The sequence below is a fragment of the Astyanax mexicanus genome, chromosome 5, assembly GCF_023375975.1.
Source record: "Astyanax mexicanus isolate ESR-SI-001 chromosome 5, AstMex3_surface, whole genome shotgun sequence".
Lineage (NCBI taxonomy): Eukaryota > Metazoa > Chordata > Actinopteri > Characiformes > Acestrorhamphidae > Astyanax > Astyanax mexicanus.
Window position 1 is genome coordinate 34799743 of NC_064412.1, and position 12494 is coordinate 34812236.

Consider the following 12494-nt stretch of genomic DNA (forward strand, 5'->3'; position numbering starts at 1 on the left):
CCCGCCGTATTTCACAGTGGGCATGAGGTGCTTTTCTGCATACTCAGCTCTTGTGTTACGCCAGACCCACTTAGAGCATTTGTTGCCAAAAAGCTCTATCTTTGTTTCATCTGACCAAAGCACACGGTCCCAGTTGAAGTCATAGTACCGCTTAGCAAACTCCAAACGTTTGCGTTTATGATTGTGAGTGAGAAATGGTTTCTTCCGTGCATGCCTCCCAAACAGCTTGTTGGCATGTAGATAGCGCCTGATGGTTGTTTTGGAGACTTTGTGACCCCAAGAAGCTACCATTTGTTGCAATTCTGTAACAGTGAGCTTTGGAGAACTTTTTATTTCTCTTATCATCCTCCTCACTGTGCGTGGTGGCAAAATAAACTTGCGTCCTCGTCCAGGCTTGTTTACCACTGTTCCAGTTGTTTTAAACTTCTTAATAATTCCTCTGACAGTAGATATGGACAGGTGTAGGCGAGTAGCGATTTTCTTGTAGCCATTGCCTGACTTGTGAAGGTCAACACACATCTGCCTCACTTGAATGGTATGTTCCTTTGTCTTTCCCATGTTGAAGATAAATGGCCTCTGTGTCACGTCATATTTATACCCCAGGGAAACAGGAAGTTGTGAATTACTAATTAAATGTTCCTACATACTCTGATCAACTTCGTAAACTACTGTAGAAGTGACAGAAATACTTTTATTAAATTTATTTCCTAAGAATTGTTAGGGGTGCCAATAATTGTGGAACAGGTGATTTTATGAAGAATAATTATTTCTTAGTCAGGGATTTTATTTCCCCCTTAAAATTTACTTGAGTTAAAGGTTGGACTTTACTTTTTTTTCCCATCGTGGTCCTATATTATTTTGAACAAAACTCAATTTATGAGAAGCTAAAGAACACATCTTAACCAAGGGTGCCAATAATTATGGAGGGCACTGTATATATATATATATATATATATATATATATATATATATATATATATATATATACACACACACACACACACGGTACTGAGCAAAACTCTTAGGCACCTGCAGAAAATACAAAAAACAGACAAGGTTTCTTTCTAGCCAGTAAATTTACTTTATTAGCTCAGTAAAACACTATGTTAGAATATTAAAATAAATACAAATACAGTAGTAGCATTCCTATAATGAAGTATATAATAACTTTTACTACACTGTGTTCACTAAAACATCTTTAAAGCTCTTCTCATGGTCTAATCTAGTATTATGTAGAGTGATAATCGTATAATCATCACCTGGATTGATAAATCAGAGTTTAATTATGGTAAATGTAGGTATATCAGGTGAGCTGCTGATGGAATTCAACACTCTTCAGAGTAGAGCTCACAAGATCTCAGCTTCTTTTTTCCAAATGAGAGATCATCTGGCCTTTTTTTTTAATTGTTTTTATGTTTACCTGCATCTGTTCTAATGTGATAATGCAATTTTGTATTAGCAGAACACTTGTATCGCTTTGCTGAGATAAATGTTTAGACACACCTCATTCAATGTTTTTCTTTATTTCTTTATTTTTTGATTATTCATTAGTCATGTATTGAATTATGTAATTATCAAAAAAGGGTTTTTCCTCCACAATCCGCTGACCTAAACCCAACTGATATGATTAATTTGTGATGCTTTAGGATGAACTGTAGACCATAACTTGAAGGAAAAGCAGCAACTATTTTGTTCAGCACCTCCAGGAACTTGGAACTCCTTCAAGACACTGAAAAAAACTGTTCCGGATGATTCTCCCTCATGAAGACACTGAGATTAAATTTGTCCTCAAAGCATCAAAATGTGTCTGCTAGTCAGAATCTAAAATATAAAACATATTCTGGTTTGTTTTACACTTTTAATATTTTGTTTACATTAAACCAATAATTCCACACGTGTTCTTGTATAGCTCTTTTTAATAATATCGTTTTTTTTTCAATATTAAATTTACAATGTAAATCATAAAATCACAAAATGAAAAACAAAACACATTAAATTGAGAAGAAAAGGAGGCGTGTCCAAATGTTTGACTATTGGTACTAAATATAGTATAATTATATGCATATACAGTATCCATTTATATATATGTACATGCATAGTGGTTGGTGTGCTTTAAAAAAGGCTCATATGCTCCTATGCAAATGTGTGTCGAGGAGATTAGAGATACAACAATTATTCCGGCGCTTGATTAATTATTCATCTTAACGTCGAGTCAATTATTAATTTCTTCAACGAGTGATAAGTCATCTGCCCTGAGTCAAAGTTTTCCTTCAGCCCACCCACCCCCCCGGTGTTCTTTTTTTTTTTTTTTTTTCTTTTTTTCTGTGCTTACCTTCTCTAGGTCGGGAAGAGGCTGCAGAGAGAGAGAGAGAGAGAGAGAGCGAGAGAGAGTCAACGAGAGAGAGAGAGATACAGACAGAGAGAGAGAGAGAGAGAGAGAGGAATCCTGTCAATGTCAGAATTAATTGGGTGTGTTTTCTGCCTCCACTCTTGTGGCTTTGCTTCACAAAGCTGGAACATCAAAATAGTCAAAAATGCTGCTGGTTTTGAGGCTTCCAATCTGGTACTTTCGCATCGCCGGGGACTTGACCTCTTTACAGAGAGAGTGAGAGAGAGAGAGAGAAAAGGAGGGAGAAAAAGAGTGCATCATGAATCTTGCTTTCTTTTTTTCTCCCCCCCCCCCCCCCTTCAGCATATCGTACGCCTTGATCTGCGTAAATGCAGAGAGTTGGCCGATAATGTGGTCATTCTGTGTTGCGAGCCCCACTCCTCCCCATCGCTATCTCCTAATAGCGATGGCATAATATAATCAATACGTTATTTGATGTGGGCATGTGTAGCTGCGGAATGCCTAATGCGGCCCGTCACCAGCTCAGTTCAGCGGGCTTTCAGATGCGCTGTGCTGCGCTGTGCCGAGCAACAACATCTGATGCTGGGCTTCTTTTTCTTTTCTTTTTTTTTTTTGCTTTTTTTTGCCTTTTTTTTATTCGCTGTTTGCTGCCTGGCCTAAAGCGAATGGAAACCGAACTCATTTTATATACGTTGGAGAGATTTTTTTGCGACGGCACGGCGGCGCTCTTTGAGATCACACGCATTCGCTGTGTTCTCTAATTGTCCATCAGTCTGTCGTGTTTTGTTTTGTGTTTTTTTTTTGTTTTTTTCTTCTTCTTCTTCTTCTCCTTTTTTTCCATTTTTTTCACCCTCATGCCTTTTTTCTTTTTATTTGCTGTGTGTGTATGTATGTGTGTATGTGTGTGTGTGTGTGCGAGAGAGTGTGTGTGTAAAGTTTGTGTGGGTGTGTGCTTGTATTTGTAGAGCGCAAATTCTGGCAGGCGGGATATGACAGACTTGGCTCTGGTGAGAAATGGCGCATTCCGGGCTGAGCTTAAGAACAGACACACACTTACACACACGCTTACACACTCTCACACACACATATACACAGAGAGAGACACATCTACACACACACATGGAGAAATCTCGAATCTGCTCATTCAAATCACCCACTTTACATTTTGCGTGCGCCTGAGTGTGTCATTCATTAAACAGACTATCAGAATATCATTAATAATTCTTAAAGCATTAGGTATTACTACATGCATAATATGCGCGGCACGGACGTGCGTTTGGAGCGCTGTTCGGAGCTGTGAACGCTGTCTGCTTTTTTGGCTCGTAAGTGATGATGTAAATGCACACGCGCAGGTGATAATTATGCAAATCGAATCGGCGCTTGTATTCCTCGTGCTGTTCTGGCCCAGGCGGTATGTAATGATCCCTCACATTAGCTGCGAGGAAACAGACTGGAGGCCGCGGGAAAGAAGGGAAAGGAAAGCTAAGGAAAAGAAGGGAAAGAAAGGAGAAGAAGAAGAAAAAAAAACAAAAAACTGACGGATCGGATCAGATCTGGGGTAGCTTACGTGTGCTTTTATTCCCCCAGCTAATTTCCTAATGCCTTCGCTGAGGGTCATGTACATATTTAAGCCTTTCAACCTTAAACATGTCACCGGTAATATATGGGATAGAGAGAGGACAGCTCAATTTAACCCCTTAACCCCTTGAACTCTACGTCCGTGATTCGGTTCTCTATTATGAATTATTTCAATCTGTTCATTGTTTAGAGTATTCTCAAGCTTCTGTTTTATAGGGTCTAGAAAACGTTTTACTGTTAACCCCTTGAACTGTATGTTCATGATTACGTTTAATTATTCCAAACTAAAACCACTTTCAATCTTTCATGCATTGTTTGAAAAAATGTTTTAGAACTGTTTAAGTTTAATGTTCATCATTATGTTCTCTATTATGAATCGTTTCATCGTTCATTGTTTCAAGTATTTACTTGTTGAGTCCCTCAAGGTTCTATTGTAGGGTCTACAAAATGTTTTGTTATAGTTAATCTCTGTTAACCCCTTAAACTGTATGGTCATAGTTAAGTTCAATTATTCCAAATGCAGATAAAATACTAAAATTGTTATGAATCGTTTGTTTATTATTTCAAGTATTTACGTCTCAAGTCCCATAAGGTTCTCTTCTAGGGTCTAAACAATGTTTTGTTTTCATTAACCTTTATTAACCCCTTAAACTGTATGGTCATTATTAAGTTCAGTTATTTTAAGTGCAGGTGGACACTGTGTTTATGTGTACCATGGTCCCTGGAGGAATGTTGTTTCGTTTCACTGTGTACTCTGTATATAGCTGAAATTACAATAAAAACCACTTTGACTTTGACTTTGACTTTGAAAAGCTGAAACTAAACTATTACAAATTATGAGCCCCTCAAGGTTCTATTGTAGGGTCTAGAAAAATGTTTTATTCCTAACCCCTGTTAACCCTTTTAATTGTATGTTTATGATTAGGTTTAATTATGCCAAATACAGGTGCAAAAGCTGAAACTATTATCAATAGTTCAGCGTTTAGAATATTTTCTGGTTGAGCCCCTCAAGGTTCTATTGTAGGTCTTTTTTTGTTGTTAACCCCTGTTAACCCTTTTAACTTTATGTTCATGATTAAGTTCAACTATTCCAAATACAGATGCAAAACTAAAACTTAATATATTATCAATCATTTGTTCATGGTTTAGAGTATTTCTTTGTTGAGTCCCTCAAGGTTCTATTGTAGGGCCTACAGAATGTTTTGTTAATGTTAACCCATGTTAACCACTTAAACTGTTCATAAATAAGCTATATTATTCTGAATGCAGATTAATAAAACTCACAGAGTTTCATGTTGGAATGTAGAGAACATTTAACTTTGAGAGTAAAGTAGTTAATGTAGGGTAAAAATTAAACTGTGGGCCTATGTACAGGTTTAAGGGGTTAAAGGTTTAAACTCTTAAACGGATGAATCATTTAAGACTATATACTGTCAGTATTTCTGTATTTAACTGTACATTAACCTTAAAATTGATTAAACTTAAAACTAATATTACAGTACATTACATTTGTACATCATTTATCTCATTTATCATTATGCCATTTATTATTTACAAGGTGTGTCACGGTATATATTTAGTTTTCAGCAGAGATTAAGGGGTTAAAATGATTCCAAGATGACTGCATAAAGAATGTGTAAAATGTGTGTGTGTGTGTGTGTGTGCATATGTGTGTGTGTGTGTGCATATGTGTGTGTGTGTGTGTGTGTGTGTGTGTGTGTGTGTGTGTGTGAGAGATGGAGAGGGTGTGTGCACGTGTGTGACAGAACGAGAGAGAAAGAAGGAGAGAAAACACTCTGAGGATGTTCTCAGAGACAGGAAATAACTTTCCCCCCTCCCTCTTTCTCTCTCTCTCACACACACTCTCTCTCTCTCTCTAACTCTCTCTCTCTCTCTCACACACACACACACACACACTCTCTCTCTCTCTCTCTCTCTCTCTCTCTCTCGCGCTTGCTCTTTTCCTACCACCTGTGTGTACTCTGCTCCATCCCTGCTGCAGATGTGAGATTTTCTGGGACTTTCTCATGGACTTCCTTTTCTCTACTGGTTGGGAGAAGCCAAAGGGAGCAGGCACTGTGAGAGAGCACACACACACAGAGACATATATATATATATATATATATATATATATATATATATATATATATATTATATGTCTTATAAAACACACTTCCGGATGAACGCATACATCCACTTACTGTCCTTACTGCTGTTTTCAGTCTCTTTTCTCTTTAATAAATGAATAAATAAATTAATGAATGAATGTGAAACTATGTTGGAGCGACGTGAACAAATTTAGATTTACGAATAAAGATTTATCTCCAATGCCTGATCTGATAACATCAGATATTTATCTCCTGTGCCTTTTTTTAAAGAGATTATTCATTGGACGTGCTGCCTTAGGCACGGCACATTTACAAATACTAACTAGCAAAATAATGTAATAACAGTGCTATATTTAGGGCTACATGATATTGATAATGAAAAAAAATAATAATTATCTGTTGTTTTTAATTATGTATTGTGATATATTTCATATCTAAATAAATACAGGAGTTTGCACCAAATACACCAATGATTCAGCAGGTTGTGATATTAATAATTCCTTATACGTACTGAAGACTGAAAAAATGTACTGAAAAAAAAAATGAGCCAATATATTCAGCTCCAGGTAAACAGGTCAATATAAATTTTTGTGTTTTGGGATTGATTAAATTTGCGTTACATTCGCACATATGCAAGTCCTGCAATGTGAATACTGCACATGCAAACATTGTTATAATAATGATGATGATGATAATGATAATAACATTAAAATGATATACTATGCAACCCTAGCTGGAATAAGCTGTATATGTCTGTATGCCTTTATTGTGCTTCATTTCAGTCAGTTCAAAGACTATATTAAGAACAGAACAGAAGGGCGAGAAGACCGAGAAGACGACGACAGTCTACAAACGGGAATGTGAGGCGTTTACATTTGACAGACGAGACGTTTTTCCTCCGCTTGCTCTCAACCCTGCGTTTACAGTAGTTAAGCATGTTTAAGCATTCCTGAATACTTGATATTAAAGCTATTTTTAATATATTTTAGCTGTAAAAGTCTGTTTGATTAATGTCTGTCTATTGAGAATGCTGACTAGAGAACGTATTCTCGTTAAGGTGCCAAAAAAAAAAAAAACAACCATATTATGTAATTAACAAAGCTTTGTGTCTTAAAAATGGCAGTATTACAAAAAATACTTTTAATAAAAGTCATTTTGCTAGTCATTTTGCAGCATTTGTATTGGTTCACTCATCATGAAATATTGACACAATTTAATTTTGTGTTAAAAAAGGGGAGAAACTGTAAAAATGAGTATACAACCATAAATATGATTACATATATGTTTGCAGGCATTCTATAAATGTATACATAAAGCATGCTATTTCTGATCATAATGTGTATATAATGTGTCATATATAAATGTCAGCCAAATTAAGTCTGTATTATGCGACTCATCATACAAATAATAAAATAATATTACAGATGTGATTGCAAAATAATTATGATTTATTTATTTATTTAAACCTGATTAATCTGTTATCTGCTATTACTCGTTCGCCTGAATGGCAGCACTGTGCCAGACATTCGTAAAGGTGTCATGAAGAGATCAGGTCAAGCCGCAAAAAAAACCAATGAAAGTACACACATATATATATATACTCACAGGCACACACACACACACACACACAGCTTTCAGAGGGAGGGTGCTAAGGGGTGTCCTGTTTCCTCTCTTAAACCAGGAGGAGCTGCTGAGGTTGGGAGGTTGGAGGCTGTGTGCAGTGAGATCGGGGCAGCGATCAGCCTGACAGCGAGAAAACAGAGCAAAAAAGAGAGAAAAAGCAAAAAAAGAAAAGAAAAAGAAGAAAAATGTTTAAAACTCATATAAGCCTGAGATTTCTCATTTCACATTATATATTGTTATATAATGCAGCACCTCTCTATATGTGGTTAGTCAGTGTGATATGCATGTAATCCAGTACTTACAGTAAGTGTAGCTGCTTTCTGGGGATCCTCCAGAGCGGAGGTCTCTGCTGCTCTACCGGGACTGTGAAGCCTGAGGGGTAAAATAGTCAAACCCATCAGACTTATTTGATAGAAAAGACAGAAAACACAATAAAACTTGTCTACAAATTTGTTGAAAGTAGTAGAGCAGATTACACAGTGCCAGTAGGCTATATTTAATTAACATAATTAACAAGTATAATTTTTGTGTGCATACAACAGCAAAGAGCATATATAACAAATGTACTTAAAACAACATCAAAATGACTATGAATAATAAACAAAACAAAACAAACAGAAAAATATATATATATATATAATTATAATTATAAATTGTGAAGATTAAGTAAAAATATTTTTAAGCAAAATTAGGATAAATATTTTAGTGATAATAATAATAATAATAATAATAATAATAATAATAATAATAATAATAATAATAATAATAATACCTGTGAATTTCCTGCCTCAGTCCCGTTGACTGGAGCTCCCCCTCCCGCATCTGCCGCCTCCTCAGCTCCAGATGTTGAGGATGTTAAGGCACCTTTCCCGCCTGCGCCCCGGTCTGATTGGCTTTGAACAAAAGCATCAACTGATCCTGCAGCCCCGAAACCCCCCACCCCCAAAATAACCCCACCAAAACAAGCCCCCCACCCCCGCATCAGCCCCTAAATCTCCCCCTCACCCCCCGGATTGATGATTTAATTATCCCTCCGGTAGATGAGGACGGAGGGAGCGCTGCTTTATTTACCCCACCAATCCCATCCCCTCAGAAAAGGTGGGGCTTCCCAGTCTTCCGTCGGATTCTAGCGGACTACGAAATAAATAAATAAACAAATAAACAAAAAAAATAAACACATTTTAGAAACAGTCATAACCGGTTCATAACCACGCCCAGCACGGGCGCGTGCCCATTTTTTTCTTTTTTCACATTAGCTTAAAAATTCCCGTGTACATGTTCCTTTATGTGCTAAAACGGTTTAAAATAGATTAAAAATATTCTATCACCCCAAACAGAACAGTATTACTTTACTTCCAGCTTAAAAATAACCGGGTTTTTTTTGTTAAATCCATGTCGGATTTTGTTTTACCTGTTTCTTCTTACCTGTCACCTGGCCACCTTCCCTTTAAGAGCGGCGCGCGTGGCGCGAGCCCGAGTTGTGGCGGGAAATCCGCGCCGCTTCTGAGGCGACGACGGGTGAGGAAAGTCTGTGAGGGAGAACTCGGCAGCACAACGAGGCTTAAAACCGAATTAAAACACAAACCCCACCGAAAAAGACGACTTCTTTCCCTCTTTTTCTCGTGCCGGGGAAAACTCTGACTCGTCTCAGTCTAAAACCTCGTCCTTTCTGGTGTTTAAATCTTTTGTTATTAAAATATAGCTACATTTGTTTTGTGAAGATGTTCCTCTCCGTCTTCACGTTAGCTTAGCTTTACTTAGCGTATTTATTTGGAAAGGTAAAGCGAACAGGTCGGGGTTTGGTTTCTTTTGCCTGCCGCGCTGTAAAAAAACCGAACGGGGAAACGGGAAGGGGGAAAAGGAGGAAAAAAGAAAGCGAAGGAAAAGTTCTCACGGTTCCCAGAAGATGCTCACGTTTGGTCCTCCTCAATTATCCCTCCCCGTGAAGATAGGTGGCGCGTGTTTCAGCCTCTTCTCGCTCTCCCCCATTCTCTCTCTCTCACTCTCTCTATCTCTCTGTGTTACAGCAAAGAAAAGGAGAGAGAGAGAGAGCGAGAGAGAGAGAGAAGAAAAAAATGTCATTAGAGGAGGCGTAACACGTCAGTCCGTCCGCAGGTTGGTTTCCTGGAGTGGCTGAAAGGGATCAGTCCCAACCTGCGCGCCAGGAATAACGCTGCTCCAGCTACAGCCCGGGCTTTTTACCCTTTTTGCCACATTTTACCCCACGGATCCGCTTTCTTCCCCCTCTTCCAAAAAAAGCCCCGCCACGGCTGCTCTACAAACCCCCCTTTTTTCTTTCCTTTTTTTATATTCCTTGCAACCAGCTCGACTAAGACAAACGTAAACAACAAGGTAAGACTTGTTTCCTTCTCTCTTTAAAGATGTGCAATTTATAGGCTTCAAGACTTGGAATATGTATTTAGAAATAAAGTGAATATTTATATTTATAGATGTAGTTCAAAGTGGAAGATGAGAGTGGGAGTGCGCTGGAGAGATGCGCTCACCTTTAAGTTCACCTGTACAGGTGAACTTGAAAAAAAAGTGTGCTTGTCGTTTTTGTAATTATTCAATGGACGATTTATTAAGATCAGGATTTATTTATATGAACAACATCTGAATTCTTAAAAAATCAATTTTGTACATTTTTCCCATTATTGTGACTTTAACAAATTCAGTGCTGTATATGGATATTAATATTTTTTAAAGTTACTTCTCCCTTTGTTGTATGTCAAGCTATGAGGATGACAGATAAAACAAAAATAGATATTAATTGGTATATTTTCACAAATATGATGGGACAGTGAGTGGTGAAATCTAACGGTGCCTCGCGCCGTATGTTATCTTTGTACACTTAGTCTAAATCGCTTTTCCCTGCTCTGCCGTCCTATTACAAGACAAACTCCTGCAGCAGCACAATGTTTTAATGATTTTACTAAAATAGGACATTAGAATGAGGATGATGAAAAAAGTTTTAATTGTTTAAAATTAAAGTAGTCAGCAACTATTTATTTTGCTTTTAAGTGTTTGTACTTTTCAAAAAAACAAACACACAAAACAAACATTATAACACCCAAGCAAACAAATGGTTTATATTTTAGTGAACTAAAAAATAATAAAACATTATTAACAATAATGATTATAAGGTATAGCAAAATACGTGAAAATTGTACTAGCAATACTATCACTACTACTACCACTAGTACCACTAATACAGTTTTGTAGTAGTAATAATTGTAATAGACAACAACAAATTTAATTCATTAAAGTTTTTAATCGTTTTTTTTTTCTTAGCCAATTTTTTCCTTTACATTACAAAATACTTAATACTTTCCCAATGGTGTCTACATTACAGTTCACAGTTAACAGTAAACTGGTAACACCACAATTTCAGCACCAAATGTTATGTATATTTAAAGTCCATTTTCCACAAACAAGTCTAAGCGTGTAAATAATATCCCACACAAATTTTCAGCGTTAAGATCTCTCCTGTTTACCGGTCCTATGTGTGAATACACTTGTTTACTTGTTTTATCTCCTTTTATTTTGTGTGCAACAGTTTGATATATGTATAAATAAGCTCATCACCAGTCCCGGCTCTGAAAGCAAACTGAGACAGCAGTCTCCCTATAGTATTTAATACTATTTAATTCATGCCTACATTTAATTTAATACAGTTATTCCTACAGCCGTGCATGTCCCATTGAAGCAGTGGACCCCGCCACCACCCACCACCGGCGGTGTGTAGCTCCTAGCCCCCCGCAGCCCCTCACTCACTCACCCGCCCACGGTTTGGGGCACTTTCGTCTCCAACGTTCCGTTTTATTTTCTACGTTATTTCCAAGCGCTGATGCGGATGGTCCAAAATTTGCGCCTGTACGTACCTGCGCGTGTGTGCGCGCGCTTTTGCGCTAAAGAGAGCAGCGCCTGCATTGTTGTTCTGTGTGTGTTTGGTTTTGCCAGAGACTGAGGCTGCGCGCTGCTGACTGACTGACTGAAGGAGTCGCGTCCATGCGAGCTGCTGCCATCTGATCCAGACACACACATCCACACACACACACATCCACACACTCACACACACACTCCCCATCAATGAGGCAGCATATCATGGCGGATGGGCCCCGGTGTAAGCGGCGAAAACAAGCCAACCCGAGGAGGAAAAACGGTAAGCTGAATTTATTAAATAGTAGCTTAATAACACTGATAGTGGGCTGAAGAGCGGTGGTCGTGGTGGGACTGTGAGTGTCTCTGTGAGAGAAACAAGGAGTGAGAGAGTGAGAGCGAGAAAAGGAGAGAGAAGAGAGAGAGAGTGTGTGTTGATGGTCGGAGGGTGGGGGGTAAAGCTCCGGCTGACGGGACGCGCATGGACGCGCATCGCGTGATACCGTTATTTTGTTATTACCGCTGTGCATCTCCTCATTGTGGGGTTAAACGAATCGGTTTCAAAGGGAAAGCGAAGCAAAACCAGTGTTGTCCACCACTGGCAGAGCTTCTTTTGTGTAGATCTGATTTATTTTGAGGCGTGCTTTCAGCTCGCGCTGTTGGAAGTTGGAGCGAGTGGAGTGGAGGAAAAGTTTTGCAGCACGCGGCTCGTTTGCTTCACGCTACAGAATAAAAAAGCGCTTTTAAAGTTGCGTGTCAGTTTACGCTGTTGTAAGGCGCTCTAACGATGGCACTGGCGTCAATAGCGATTTGTATGATAATACGGCTGGCAGCACGCTCTCTTGTTTGTGGGAGGAATTATTTTAATAATAATAATAATTATTATTATTATTATCATCTGATACATCTAATAGCATCAGCGGTCGTTTTCGTTCATTTCATTTCGTTTCTGGCAA

General features: G+C 38.2%; 1 protein-coding gene and 1 long non-coding RNA gene across 3 annotated transcripts in view; one reads left to right on the plus strand and one right to left on the minus strand.

The window, feature by feature from the left end:
- Positions 1-976: 976 nt before the first annotated feature.
- On the minus strand, positions 977-8582 carry LOC125802271 (uncharacterized). The gene is made up of 4 exons (XR_007439301.1): positions 8432-8582; positions 7962-8031; positions 5900-7779; positions 977-2592 (listed from the first exon to the last, which is right to left on the minus strand). It is a non-coding gene; the product is annotated as an uncharacterized LOC125802271 (long non-coding RNA).
- A 1108-nt stretch (positions 8583-9690) lies between these two features.
- zeb2b (zinc finger E-box binding homeobox 2b) overlaps positions 9691-12494 on the plus strand; it is a 114322-nt gene continuing 111518 nt past the window's right edge. Inside the window, exons 1-2 of one of the 2 annotated variants that reach the window (XM_007257550.4) lie at positions 9691-10011; positions 11620-11821. In XM_007257550.4, the coding sequence (XP_007257612.3) occupies positions 11749-11821 (73 nt within the window). In that variant the 5' untranslated portion in view covers positions 9691-10011; positions 11620-11748. The remainder of the gene's footprint in view (positions 10012-11619; positions 11822-12494) is intronic. The other variant, XM_007257552.4, reaches the window with a different exon arrangement.